Genomic DNA, 15,001 nt, shown 5'->3' on the forward strand with positions numbered 1-15,001 from the left:
TGCATATTAAGCTCTGTGCAGGTTGGGCCGCTGCCTGCAGCCTCTCACCGTCCTCTCGTTGCTCCGCACCTTCGCATGAAGCGCATCCACAAAAAAGTAGTCCAAACCTCCATTGCCACGGAGAGGACTGAGAAGGGCCGGTGTGTGCGGGAGGGTTGGAGGGGCTCAGACCAAAAGCCGACCCCCGTCCCAACCTGCAAACTCAAGCACTTCTAAGGACGAAATAATCATCCTTTTTTTTTTAGAATTTCTGGCTCATATCGGCCAAGATGGCGGCTCCCGCGTGGCTGCCTGTTGCAGCTGGCCTTTCCCTATGACTCTGTGGTGATATTTCACCATATTTTTTTACCCCTGGCCTTTTGTGATTGTATTGAATCTTAACCCAGTGGCGAACTTTGTAAAACCATAACAAACACAACAGGAAACAGCTTTTTGTAAAGGCAGCAAAACAAAGAGCACCATGAGACAAAGCAAATTTGCAGGGCAATCGGGAGAAATAAAATAACAGATGCAGAAGAAACATAGATCAAGCCTTTTCGTAAACAATAGGATCATCTACCGTAAGCTGCACAATTACAGATGAATACAACTGAAATGATTCAATTGACCAACAAAAGCATCAAAAACTATTGAATATGAATGCAGATAATAAGTGATTTAAAGTGCAAACACAGGCTGTGAATTGGCAATGAATTTAATAGCGTATTAATTCAATTCAAGCCATCTCTTATTACACACACCATTGGGCAGAACTCATGTCAATCATATATTTGTTTATTTTGAGTGTAATGCATCATAAAATTGCCCCAAAATATGGTGTAGAATGCCTTCAGGTTTTATTGATCTGGACCTGGACACGCAGATAGGCCACAAATAATTTTTTTTTGCGCCTTTTCTGTATTAAACTGCATCTTCCAAAGTTTCCACACAGCCCTGTGAGGAAGCCACAGAACTCGGACAGCCCTCCCCCCCTCCGCACCAAGGGGCTCGGCGTGCTCTGCTGCGCAGATAATTCACATCCTTTTCATCGCCATCAAACCCATTGGGCGACCCCTGTGCCACACTTATTCATCCAGGGCTTTCCTTTAATTTGTCATCCATCCATCTCTATATTACCGGGGGTCTTTATTTTTTTTCTATTTGTCGGCAGGCAGTTAAGTGTGTGTGCGTGTGTGTGTGTGTGTGTTGGGAAGGGGGGGGTCAGCCTTGAATCCCTAGCACGTACATAAAAAATGCAATTTATGTTATGAATCCCACCTGGGCTCCTCTCGGTCCGGAGTGTGTGCAAGGAGAGTAGGCTCCTTGGGCTGGATCTGCCGAGGAGGAGTGGGGGAGAAAAAGCTCCTTAGATTTTTTTTTGTTGATGGATTTTTGCGATTTGAAAAGGCGATGAGCGTCTGGAATCACTCCTTCACCGCCTTACCCCGCCATCTTTGATTTTTCAAGTGGGATCTGAGATGTGTCTGTGCTCTTTTGTATACGTCTCAATCGCCGCTGATGGTTATCTAACCCCCTCTCACCGCGCACGCCAGATCGTACATGACATTTTTTAATGCTACGCCGGATGGTACGTTCAGGTAGCCTTTTGTCTCTGTGATCACGGGACGGAGTTAAACGCAGATTCTCAAGTTGAAATACAACCTTTCGCTGCCAAAAAAAAAAAAAAAAAAAGGATAATGCCAGAGTTGTCACTTACACTGGATATCAGCTCTGAGAGTAGGTGCATTTCCCCTCCACGCGTGTGTGTATTTTTAAAAAGAAAACGTTAAGACGTGGATCTCTCCCTTAGGGGCGGTAATGGCATTCTCCATGACAACAGCAGTGTGACACGGCGGTGCCCTTGAGGGCCGGGCTCCCCCCTCTGGGGGGGAAGCGCCGCGGAAACACGACAGGGTCAGCGGTCACCTCCCATCATCCACCAGCAACCCGTCCTCCTCTCTCTCCCTCTCTCCTCAGGTGCAGCGGAGAGGGAGGGAGTCTTGAAGCGAGCCCACTCAGCTCAGGCCTGGCAAACACGCAGCTTTAGCCACAGGCGGTTCTGGCTGGGTCTCTACCTCGCACAGCTCCTTGCTGTTCCTCCAAGGCCAGGGCCCGATCGATACGTATAGTAGTGTGGATTCTTTTGGCACCCAAGTATAGCTATGCAGTGTTGCCTTGAGGTACGGGGGTCTGTTAAAGACATAACAGCATATGTGTGCGTGTGTGTGTGCGTGTGTGTGTGCAAAGTGGACGGAGTTTATTCAGTAAGGTGTTGGAATCTTTGGCAGGAACGTTTGCAGCTAGGGTTTATTTTACTCGAGTGTGGGAGATGCAGCACATTCCTCTGTCCCCAGTAAATACGAAGGTTGTTTTAATGCATTAGATATTATTATTTTCATCATCATTATCACCTCCTCCTCTTCAAGAAAGTTAATTACATGATGTGATAAACGCTCTTTTCTCAGTGGCCGCGTGAAGAGAAGACGGCGTTTGCAGCAGCAGGACTTCATTGACAGCAACAGAGATACAGTGGCTTTGAGCAGGAGCGCGGCTGCGCGCCTTACAAACTCACGCCGACGCACTTCTGCCACCTGCTGACGGAAAAACACGAAAAAAGGAAAAGTAATCGTGGGGGGGGGGGGGGGGGGGGGGGGGGGGGGGGGTTCCTGCATGGAGGAAAAAAGTTCACGGAGCACAAAAAAAAAAAAAGCTCCCGCGTCAGCGTGACGTCCGCCTTGGCACGTCTTCAATGGTCAGGAAAAAAAAAACAGGATGCTCTCGGTTCAACAAAGCTGCGTCCTGGGCATTTGGCCTCCTCTACCAATGTTTACCTTCAGCCCGTGAACATAAAGTCAAAAACAAAATAAAAAGAAACCCCCCTCCCCCCTGAGGGCAGGCAGCGTCACGCCAGGCTGTGCAGGAAACAAAAAGAAAAAAAATGTCCGTCCAACACCCGGCGTGGTCCCAGCATCCACGGTCAGGCACCTGGAGGAGACAGACGGGTGGGACGTCACCTTTCTCTGGGTGAACAAACCATCACCGCAGCGACCAGACAAACACATTCGGCTGGATTTGTGGATATTTCATGCAGAGCAACCCCAGCAGGGCGCCCCACCACCTCGCCAACGGCCGCCATCAAACATCCAGAAATACACTTGTCATTTCTGCGCAAGGAAGAGTGGCGGCGGTAGGCCTCTGTCAGCTGTCTCCTCACCGACACTTCTAATAATAATAGGGATTTATAATAATATTAATAGCTTCTTTGGCTACAAGCTATTCCTGGAATATGCACACCGGCGGCATTCATTACAGGATAATCTGAGGGCTGTGCAGGAGGGTCCGGGTGAAATGCAAAAATACAAGTTTCACCTTTTCCCGTGATACCCGTGGTGGGTAAGGGCATCACAGCACCAACTGGAAGTAAATCCACTTTGAGGATTTACTCAGTCGTTGTCGATGAAACACCAAATTCTGTCTGCATTAGTTGATTTGGTCGTATCTATGGCGACCAACCCGCAAGCAGACGTAGGCATTTAATCTAACGTGGTGTAGGGATTCGGGCGGTGCAATGGAGAAGGGGTTGGAGTTTCCACAACACAGCAAGGAGGTCCCTGGTTGGCTTCCCACAGAGGATCTTGTGTAGACTCTCCATGTTTTCCCCGTGTCTGTGTGAGGTTCCTCAGGATTCACTGGGTTCCACCCACAGTCCAGAAACATTCAGGAGGTTCAATAGTTCAATGAACTACATTGTCCAAACATGTGAATGGCTGTCTGATTCTATGGTACACACACACACACTCACTCACTCACACACACACAGAGGCTCCCTATACTCACCGTACTGGTAGGTGGACCTGGAGGCCGAGGGGAGGGTGCTGCTGGGCCCTGCAGGGTTCTGAGGTAATGCGGCCTTGGAGGGACTCTGCAGACGGGACCTTTGCACCGCCAGGGCCACGGCCTGAGCAAAGCGGGACGGGACTGAGGAGGTCGCCTTGGCTTCGACGTCGCCGCCGACAACTTCGATTTGATCGGACGGGGGCTGAGAGGAGGCGGCGGGATCTTCTCTCGCGCTCTCTTGGTCTTCAGAGGCTTCATGGTAGAACACGGGAGGAGGAGGAGGAGGAAAAGCGTCTTCATTGAGCGGTGACATTTCATCTTTGTTCTCCGCAGCGCATAAACCAGCCTGGTCCACATCAGTGTCAGGAGATTCGCTGGGACTGGGAAGAAATTCACTTTGACCCTCTGAGGTGGTTAGTGAGACCTCAGTGAGATCCTCATCCCCACAATCTGCTGGAACAACAGGGTTCTCCTCAGATGATACCTCAGGTTCCTCATCCCTGCAGTCTGCTGGAGCGGCAGGTGTCTCCTCAGATGACACAGCAGATTCTTCCCCAGTGAGTCCCACACCTCTGCAATCTCCTAGAACAGTCTGTGTCTCCTCAGACGGCACTTCAGGTTCTTCTGTGGTTTGCTTGACACTTGAGTCTCCAGCCTCAGATGGAGGAGGTCCTGCTCCATCCTGACAGTCTGAATCATGGGAAGGTGGAGGAGATGCTGGCCCGTCAGATGCCTCCACCTCCTCAGAATCGGCTTCCGGTTCAGGTTGGGGTGATGGAGTCGTTAATCTGTCCGGGGAACAGGGATCCCCCTCCGTCCTACCATGATCTAGCATGTTCTCTAGGGGGTCCGGGCAAAGTTGCTGGTCCTGGGGTTGCGTCGCTTTTGAGGGAACCACCTTGAAGGTGGTCAGGCCTCTCCTCTGTGCCAGGTCCTCCCACTCCTGCTCAGCAGGGGGGCCGCGATCGGGAACCGACGTCAGCTCTGCACTGAGAGCGCTACCGTAATTCGGACCCCGCTGGGAGACGGAGGAGGAGCCGTCGGAGAGCCTAGAGCTCCTCAGCCGCCTCACCAGGGTCCCTTTGGAGATTGAGGAGGTCAGGACCTTGGCGAGGGCACAACGGGCGTCGGAAGAGTTCTTCACCTGAACCGGAGGTGGAATGCGGTCACTGGCTTTGTGAACAGAAGAAAGCGATGGAGATGAGGATGAGGAGGAGGATGGAGATGGATGCGGGGATGAAGATGAGGACAGCGATACGGTCACCGAATCTGACCCGTCACTGTCTCTGAGGTCATCCAGGGAGCCCACGGTCCCTGGAGAGACAGGAGCAACTTAGCAACAGGAAACCAACGGACCACCGACTGGAATTGTTACCCCGTCATCTACAAGAGCACCTCTAGTGTTCTGTGGTAACATTGTCTTCTTTGAATTGCAATGTACAGTTACTGATTTATATTTGATTATGAAATGATCTTATCTCATCAGATGTTTATACTGATATATTCAGTGTAATGTCTGTGTAGGACATATATATGAGAAGGTGATTAGTACTATGTCTGCGTATGACATGTGAATGACAGGATGAATAGTTGTTTTTCCTCTATGACATATGAATGAGGATGAATGGTTTTATGTCTCTGTATGACATGGGAACCGTCTTCTTCAATCCCCTGCCTCCATCTAGCCCTCTCCTCTGCATCCTCTCCGACCACACCAGCTAATTCCATGGCCTTGTCCCCCCTTCCACTAACATAATTGATAACAAATATGCAAATCGAAAGAAAAATAACTAATGTTTATTGCGTTGACAAACTCGGAGACCATTGCTTAGTTTCAATTTTAAAGTGGTAACTTCATATAGAAAAAAACAGATGTGTTACAAATAATAAGAACCAAAGCTATTTGTTTGCAAGTTTTAATAGACAAAAAGAAAACTGCAAAAAAAATAAAAGAATGGTAGATGTAAAAGAAAGACACATGACTTATAGAGGAGTGCATGTAGAGACACTTTGAACGGAGAGCACCGGGAGCAGCGGGCCAAGTGAGACATCCACGGAAGCATCTAAGGTGGAAGGAGAAAGAGGGGAGGCCAATGCAGGAGGAGCAGGAGAAGGGCGGAGGAGGAGTATGGTCGGTGGAAGGAGGAGAGGAAAAGCAGACGACCACAGCAGCCCTCAGTCCCCCCGCTCAGGAAGCGCTGTGGGCAGGGATAGAAAGCCGAGCCTTAGGGCGGCCATCTTTGGTCCGGGAAAAGAAACAACCGCGTTATGATCCTCGCCCTGTAGCTACCACTTCCTTCCAAACTAGAAAATAAACACCTCCCCGTGACCTTCACTATGCGTTCTCACGGAAGTCAGAACTCTAAAATGTTGAAAAACTTGTGGGAGGGCTGCATCCTTAGCGTGATCACGCATTCCCGGCGAGGAGTTGTTTGTTCAACCTTGGGTTGAGACCGACCCGCCACCACGCCACGGCCGAAAGGAAAACAGTCAGGGAGTAAAACGCTAATAATTAGAACACTAGAGGAGACGGAGTTGAGCACAAAACTGTGTGCACATCGGGAGCGCCTCGCTCGTAATTCATAATCCCGCATAACAACACGGCCAATGTCCCCTCACATCCTCCAGAGAAGATCTGTTAAAAGAAAAAAAAAAAAAAGCCGTGCACTAGAGCCCGAGCCCAGGGCGGGGAGGCGTATCAGAAGGACTAATACTCGGGAAGAAAAGCCTGGACAATGGAGGGGTTTATCTGGGAACAAGGCGGCGGCTCGCTTTAATTGCCCCGAACAGGGTTAAATTGCCCCGTCTGATAGAGGTGTTCCTATGCTGCCGGATTCAGGTGCTAAAAGTCTTCTCCTCGATGGCGTTTGCATCTCTAATTTCGATTTAACTACAATCTCTCTTGACCTCGGGAGAGACACACTGGCTGGCGGCTCGAGGGCGGGTTTAGCGCCTGCGCGAAAAAGCAGGACTGACTCTAAGCCCATCTGATTTACGCTGAAATACCGTGAAAAGGTCAGCTGGATTTAGCTTTCCGCTAACTTACGCATCCTGTAATTTGAGGAGCGGAGCGCTAAATAGAAGGCTCGCAAACAAGAGAAGCAGTTCCTCTTCTATCCACTAGGGCGGCACTTTGGCAAACAAGTCACGAACCAGTATTTTTGCTCCACGGCCTGTTGTAGTAGCTACGTCCACATCTTCACGCATTTTTTTTTTGATATTGTTAACCAGCTCTTACCTTCTTCTGCAGTGTCTGTGGGCATTTCCTGGTGACTCTTCATGGAAGGAGGTGGCGGCGCTTTCCTCTTGGTCCTTCTTATGGTGGTGTCTTCAGGTTTCTGCAGAGTTACCACCTCATGATGGGAGCAGGCCTCATTGATCATCTCAGAGAGGAGATGCTCACCAACCTACCTGAGCCTCTCCCACGTGGCAGCTGCTCAGGCTGGCGGGGACGCTTTGCGACGCGCCGATGGGCGGCTGCGGCGCTCGCCTCTTTTTCAGCATGTCCGCCTTCAGGGCGTCGGGGGAAGAGGCGTCCAAGCAGTCGCTGCTGCCGGCCCTCTGTTTGTTGAGACCAGGAGAAGCAGGAGCACTCACCGCCCCTTCCTTTGTGGAGGGAAAGGCATATTTGTGTCCACAAGCAGCTTCAATGGAAATCAGTTGTAGCTGGCCCGAGCTACCCACCATTTGGGTCTTCTTCTTCCGTCTCCGGAATAAGCTGAGGAACCATAGGTTCTCCTTCTGTTTCTTCTTCTTCTTTGGCAGATCTGCATACCACAAGAGAAGAGGCTGACTGTCGATGGCCACTTAGCTAGAAAGTTCTGCGGCCATAAAAAGTTTCCTTAATTTCCTTCTTTTAATTACCTTGTGGTGGAGGAGGGGAGATGACCTTCGTCGGTGTGACAACTGTTGCAAACCAGGAAAAACTTCCATTACTGTAGGAGCCATTGTATGCGTTTGTAAAACAAGAGAACGTCCACCTCAGGACCAGCCTGAGAAGGATCGTCTGGTTAAAAATACAAGCATCTCCTCCACTAAAGGAGGGTTGACCCTTGGATGAACAAACATATTCTGTTTAGATTATGAAAAGACAGAGGCTTGCGTTAGGCTTGCACAAGTATGGGGGAATCCTAGAGGAGATGTGGACAACACCTTGCAGACAAACCTTCAGGTAATGTGCAAATTACCTTCAAAAGGCTCTAACAAGCCCCCAGTATATTGCTGTATATAATGACTCCATGCAAAACAGTAATGATAATATTGATAACAAAGAAATGACAGGAGGAAGAGCTGGAGGCTGCTAGGGTGAAGATGTAGAGGTTCCTCTTTGCAAGTGAGAACGATAGAGAGGATTAGGAATCAGAGGGACCGCACATGTTAGATGTTCTGGAGATAAAGTCAGACTGAGATGGTTTGGACATGGACAGAGGAGAGATGGTGAAGATGGAAGGCTGAAGGACGCTGAGGTTGGAGCTGCCAGGCAGCAGGTCTGGAGGAAAGCCTAAGGAGGTTTATGGATGAAGGGGAAGAGGACAGGAAGTTAGTTGGTATAAGAGGAGAGGGCTAGATGGAGGCAGGATCCCATAAGGGAGCAGCCTATAGGAGGAGGAAGAGATTTCATCTGACTGCATGCTAACAATCCTGCTATTAGTTAATCAATGATGAACAGTTGTAATGGAAAAAGGTTTGTTAAACAAATGTGTTGTAGTTAATCCCGAGTCAGACGCAGATGATTAGTGGAGCAAGAACTTCCCGCGGCGGCGGCGGCCGTGTTGTCTGTCACCTGCCTGGATCCGACAACGCTAAACAGGATGAGCGTGAGAGTGTGAGCGAAGTGCCTTCAGGGTCACCCTGGAATTTTCACTCACACAAAGGTTGTTCTTTTTACAGCAGGACACATCATTGTGGTAACTTCTAGCTGCTTGGGAATCAAATCACCGCCATCCCTTGGTATTTATTCACCCATCCATTATCTATACTGCCTATCCTGCACTCAGGGTCACTAGGGTGCTGGAGCCTATCCATGCCGTCATCGGATGAGAGGCATGCTTCACCCTGGACGATCACAGGGCCACATATGGAAATGTACAACCATTCACCCTCTCATTCCACACATAATATAGACACACCTATATGCCCTTGGGGGCAGCATGGCCGGAGGTAGTCAATCGCCTTTGGAACTGAACATTCCTGGTTCGATTCCCGGCTCCCCCTAGTGTGTCAAAGTGTTCTTGAGCAAGACACTGAACCCCCGACGGCAGCCTACTGCCGTCACGGTTCATCCAGGATTGGTTAATTGCGGGAAACGAATTTCCCAACAAGGGATTAATAAAGGATACATTATTATAACCATTCCCTCCTTTAAATAACCCCATCATTTACCTTACCTATGTCAGGTGTGCTGGCTCTCTGTTGACAGTCCTCGGGTTCTCTGGCTGCCGTGTCCTTAGCGAACACCTCCCTCAATCCAAGCTCATTCAAGGACTTGCTGATGTCCAGAGGCTCCCAGGACTCACCGTCTCTGAGCAAGACGGTTGTTTCCTCTCTCAGCTCACACTTGTCGCACACCACCGGCAGCAGCATCTCCAGGGGTACCCTGGGGTTCACCCGCACCACTGCTTTGTACGACTTGTTGTAGTTGATCAGGAGACGCACGGTCACCTGCGACGTGACGACAACAAATGAGCTCCTGGTTACAATCACCAATGGACATCTTTATGAACCGCTGTGAAAAGTTGAGGTTCACCTCCGGCATGTACGGCCGCTTGACTTTCTCCTCCGCCCCTTTAGGCTTGAGCACCATTTTCTCAGCTTCCAGCGAACCGATGGGGGAGTTCGGTTTGAAGCTGATGTCGTTCTTGTTGGGAGAGAGGAACTCCACGGTGTAATCGGACGGATTCAGGCGGTAACTGGCGCATAGTGTCACCAGTAAGTCCATCACGGGTTGGCTAGAAGGGAGAGGAAACCAGGAGAGTCGGTGAAGAGACTGCCTTTTCACATCCCTCTTCTAGTCTAGCTCAGGGCTGTTTTACATCACTGTCACATTCTCACAGGTCACGGCTGCCAAGGGACTGCACGAGGTGCCAACTTTACTAACACATTCACGCGCAGTCACACACTCATGGCACCGCATCAGAAGCAATTAGAATTTGGGTGTCTGGAACACCGGCGCTTCACCCGAGTGGAACGGTACAGTCGAGACCAAATCATGCACGGAATGATCGCAAGGGGTTTACCTTCCATGCACCGTGACGTTCCTCTCAAGGCCGCCTGGAAGAACCACCTGCAGAGAGTGCTCCCTCTCCAACGGAGTCTCCCGCTCGTCCATCCCAAAACAAGGTACTCGGGGGGCCACTCCAGATGTGATGCTGTCCCCGTCGTCAGGTGAGCCTTGTGAGAGGGAGGTGTCGTGGTAACTGAACGTAAACCCCACTTTGCATATTTTAGATTGTGTCCGAGGCAGTGTGTTTAGCTGCAATACCGTCTAGTCGGGCACATTACTTTTTCCCGGCTGCGAGTGTAAAATGTCTAACCGCTGCTCGAAAACACTTTCGCGGGGGAGTGCAGGGATCTGAAGGCCTTTGTTGACTCTGACTCCCATAATTACAGCCCGAACACGTCCTGCTCTCTGTAACGTCACAGCCCCCGGATGATAACGTTCCCCTATCGATCATTTGGATCTGCGGAGCAAGAAACGCAGAGAAATGCTGTCAAGGCAGTTGGGTTTTTTTTAATCCACCCAAAAAAAGCCTGACATGTTTCCAAAACTGTGAGGAAAAAATATATTTTTGCCACAAAAAACACAATTGTATGACTCACATTGATCAAATAATTGGTTTCTAATTTACTGTAAGTCTAAAATTATTCTAACTACGTCATGCTAGCAGTTCTAGTGTGTACGGAGTCTTACTTCAAGTATCAAAGTGCCTAAAAGCCTGTTTTTTAAATTCACACTTTATCACTTTTGAAGAAAAAAAGGTTAGATTTAAATGTATATGGGAGTATGCTAAATTTCCGCATTCAACTTAAATATATATACAGGACTGTCTCAGAAAATTAGAATATTGTGATAAAGTTCTTTATCTTCTGTAATGCAATTAAAAAAACAAAAATTACTTTTTCATGATATTCTAATATTTTGAGGTAGGATTTTTGAGTTTTCTTAAGATGTAAGCTATAATCAGCAATATTAAGATAATAAAAGGCTTGTAATATTTCAGTTGATTTGTAATGAATCCAGAATGTATGACATTTTTGTTTTTGTTATAGCATTACAGAAGATAAAGAACTTTATCACAATATTCTAATTTTCTGAGACAGTCCTGTATTTATATAAACACACCCACACACACACACACACACAATATATATATATACAATATATATATTTTTTTAAAATATTTTTGACCCATGTTCTTCTAAGGGAGTTTTCCAAGAGCAAAGAATCGTCAATTACACAAGAAGGAACACACAATAATTAATTACAGAGAGGACAAGCAGATTATTTTTTCCCACTGATAGAAACCAAATATTTAAATGTTCTTTTCCAACTTCCTCTTTTGCTTTGGCCTCCTTCCTCCGGGGGTCGCCACAGCCGATCACCTGCTTCCAACTCTCTCCTCTCACACCAACCAATTTCCTGTCCTCTTTCCCTCCATCCATAAACCTCCTCTCTTCCTCCATGCAGTGACATCCTTCCACCCAGATCTTCAACATCCATGTCCAAACCATCCCAGTCTGACTTTATCTCCAGAACACAAAACCTATGCTGTGCCTCTGAATTACTTGTTCCTGATCATCTTCATCTTCCTCACTCCAAAAGAGTACCTGCACATCTTCATATCTTTAAGTGTCCCAATTCATCCAAAGTGTGAAGGAAAAGGACTCCATCTCCAACCACTGTTCACTTCATGTAAACACCGAAAACGGAAATCCGAGTACAAACGAACCCGTCCGGAAAGAGCCGAAGTTTGAAGTTCATTTAAACGTCACGTGTATTTCTTTCTTTTTCTTATTTTTTTATGAGTTCATTTAAAATAATCAATTGATACCCCGTTTTGCTATCGAACAACACCCTGATTTTTACCTGACTTTTAAAGCTTGCTGAAAGTGACTCACTCACAGGTGAACATTAAACAAGTGCCACAAATAGCCATAAAGTGTTGAAACTGTCGTAAACTCCGGCCGGTTCGTTTTGTAGGTGAATTGTGTTGAGAGTCCGCATGGCGCCTCTGGTCTCAGCCCAACCTTCGCCCATGTTCTCCAAGCAGTAAGTCTTTGCATTTAAATAAGCTTATACTCTTCCTCCGGGCGGCGGAAGAAGTGGGGATTAGTGCTTTTTAAAGACTGCCTCTCTCCATGGTACCAGACTGCAAACTCCAATCCTAAACCTCGTCTGTCTATATGTGTGTGTGGGTGTGGGTGTGTGTGTCGGTCCGTCCAGTCCACACTCACCTGCAGCCACAGGTACTTTCCATTCTCTTGGCAGCCCCAGTGCGGTTGCAGCAGAGAGCTGGCGGAGGCAGACGGAGGCGGAGAAGCTTGTTCCTCTATTAATCCCTGTTTAGTAGAAAGCCTGACACACCTACAGGCCCTGCCCAGTCACGTGACAGCACTTTGCATATGTGTGTGTGTGTGTGGTGTGAGAAAGGGCATGTTCATAGTAACTCGATCAACGAGCCTGCAACAAGAGTTCCCATAACTACTGTACATGAAGGTGGTGAAACGTCTTTTGCTCAATCCTAAAAAAGGCCTGGGATCCATTCAAACAACAGATTAACTATAAGGATCACATTTTGACTGATCAATTATACTTATTATCATTAATTATGATTTTTTTATCAATTATTTTTGTTTATTTATTGCTTTATTTTACTTGGCAAGAGTGTACAAGCCCAATACTTGGACATTTTATGAACTCCCTCCTGCTGAAAAAAGATCCTGATTGTTTTTTTTTTTAATATCATTATCTCGAAACAATGTAAGGATTTCTCCGGAGGACAGGATAGCTCTGATTGAATCCTCGACATGGGCTCTCACAGCTTTATACAAACTCTGATTGCACGCATTGGTTTTTCCCTCTCAAATTAATTATCTTATCTGAAAACAAAAGCAAAGCGTTGCCATCGAGGGACCTCGAGCGAGTGACCCCGTTATCTCGGGGGTAAACCGTTGTTTTTAATTTGAGATAATGACAAAAGTGAGTCAGGTGCTAAAGAAAACAAATGAAATTAGTTTGATATCGAGGGAAGCTGGGTAAATAAGATGTATGCATTTTATATTTTAAGCAGGGTGACACAAACTCCCCCCCCCGTTAGGTGTTCAAATCTTAACCCCTCCCTGCCTTCACCGCCATCTGTGCCTGGGACAGCAGGATTTTTTAAGCTAATTTCAAGCAACCTTATTTAGTAATTTTATTTAATTAAACTGTATTTAATTAAAAAAAAAAAAAAAAAAAAAAAAAAAAACATACACCCAGACAGGTTACAATGAGGCGAGATTATGAAAAGTTAACTTCCTGAGGGATCAGGATGTTTTAAAACAATATTTCCGTGGCTTTTTCATCTTTCTGACTAATATAGAAATAACTTTAATAAATACAGTCACATCTTCACCAACAGTTGGTCAGGGATCAGTGCGGTTCCTCGCGACCCTGTCCCCCGTCACCATTTGGTACCAGACAGCTAAACAGAAAATGGCCAAGTGAGTCCACTGAACGGCAGCGTTGCTGCACTTCAAGATACATCGACATTTACTTCAAGCCCTTCATTGTGATAAATTAACTCCTTGACCTTAGTCCCACATTATTATCCCAGATTTACTACACCTGCAGCACTAAATGGAGCTCCCAACTTTGAAATCTCCTTGACTGTGCAAAACCCATTGCAGACACCGAAACGAGTGTTAGTTCCACCGCTCCGGACTTCCAAGTCATCTGCTTACACAAGGTGAGCAGAAACAGGCAGCCAAGTGGGCATTTTAATCAAATTAAGCGCAGGGGACACACGTCCGCGCCTCCTGTAATCTCCTAATCTCATTGCGGAGTCTATCAGTGGACTCAATGGCTTCGGTAAATGCATCACTCTGCACTGTAGCTGCTTTTATTTCTTTATTTACTCATTTGGATGAAACACACACAGCCCTTTGAAAGATGTGGGCAGGGCCTCGGGGATGCTGCCCACTGTTGTGTGGAATTTGTGTGATGCCTAAGGTTTGACCTCCTCTGGCATCTTGCTGTTTTTACTCGTTTATGTTCTTGTTTGAAAGGAAGTGTGTAATGCGTTCTGCGACTGTGTACATCAGCGGACAAAGGGATTTGGGCTCGGAAAGTCTTTCTCTCCGTCTGCTTGGTTTTGTCTGTTTGCACTTTGATTCTTCTTCATGTGTTGCCACACATTTCTACATAGGCCCTGCTTCTCCAGTCAAGCATATTTCACTTTCTGTGGCTAAATCTGACATGGACACCAAGCATTTCAAAGGATATGCATTTATAGTTATACCAACAAAGCATGACACTTGTTCTCTGATAATGTTATTTCTGTATAAAAAAATAAAACTTGAGTCGGAACCAGTAGACTTCCAGGAAGTTTCCGGAAATGGCTGTGTGCACTCATGCATGATACTATGTGCCAGAAAGACTGATGGTTATTTTTTTCTCTCACATATCTTGAGTTGTGAAACACAAAAATGCAGTTATCTAAGCCTATATTGGCAATGGAAAGATATTGTCTGTTTTCACACAGATCGAATCCCCTTATCTTCTCCTTGACTGTGGCTGTGAGGGGTAAATATTGGTAGATCGATTGCCTGTGTTTATTATCCTTTACATGGATATCACCAGGTGAAGATGTCACTTCGAGAGGGGTTTGACTGCTTTGCCCTGAACAAATACAAAATGATATCATGTGTTACTGAGTGCAGCACGGGGGTGCAGAGGTTAGCACTTCTGCCTCACAGCAAGAGGGTCCCTGGTCGGATTCCCACAGGGGGCCTTTCTGTGTGAAGTTTCCATGTTCTCCCTGTGTCTGTGTGGGGTTCATCCAGGCGTCCGGGTTCTTCCCATTGTCCAAAAACAGGCAGGAGGTTCATTGAGATCCAGAATCGTCAGAATGTGTGAATAAGAGGGTGAATGGCAATATGTCTCTGTAGGTGGACCTGTGATTGACTGGTCCAGGATGAACCCCTC

General features: G+C 47.2%; 1 protein-coding gene across 1 annotated transcript; it reads right to left on the reverse strand.

Annotated features, from left to right (window-relative positions):
• Positions 1 to 2,636: 2,636 nt before the first annotated feature.
• On the reverse strand, positions 2,637 to 12,352 carry LOC147233248 (uncharacterized). Its single transcript, XM_086147462.1, has 10 exons — positions 12,271 to 12,352; positions 10,053 to 10,206; positions 9,563 to 9,764; positions 9,204 to 9,477; positions 7,681 to 7,722; positions 7,501 to 7,583; positions 7,228 to 7,422; positions 7,055 to 7,154; positions 3,817 to 5,130; positions 2,637 to 2,964 (listed from the first exon to the last, which is right to left on the reverse strand). The coding sequence occupies exons 2-10, from the start codon at positions 10,142 to 10,144 to the stop codon at positions 2,957 to 2,959; spliced, it is 2,310 nt and encodes a 769-aa protein (XP_086003588.1). The 5' UTR covers positions 10,145 to 10,206; positions 12,271 to 12,352; the 3' UTR covers positions 2,637 to 2,956.
• Positions 12,353 to 15,001: the final 2,649 nt, after the last annotated feature.

This window comes from Fistularia commersonii, chromosome 6 (assembly GCF_037954325.1).
Source record: "Fistularia commersonii isolate RoL2024-O1a breed Wild chromosome 6, RoL_Fcom_v1.0, whole genome shotgun sequence".
Classification (NCBI taxonomy): Eukaryota; Metazoa; Chordata; class Actinopteri; order Syngnathiformes; family Fistulariidae; genus Fistularia; species Fistularia commersonii.

What these genes read in the sequence shown, in the direction of transcription:
- LOC147233248 (XM_086147462.1), bottom strand. Translation starts at nt 10,144, where the DNA reads ATGGACGAGCGGGAGACTCCGTTGGAGAGGGAGCACTCTCTGCAGGTG. An exon ending in AGCGGCCGTACATGCCGGAG is followed by an intron (nt 9,478 to 9,562) that starts GTGAACCTCAAC and finishes GTCACGTCGCAG; the next exon opens with GTGACCGTGCGTCTCCTGAT. An exon ending in GCCACGTGGGAGAGGCTCAG is followed by an intron (nt 7,155 to 7,227) that starts GTAGGTTGGTGA and finishes GTAACTCTGCAG; the next exon opens with AAACCTGAAGACACCACCAT.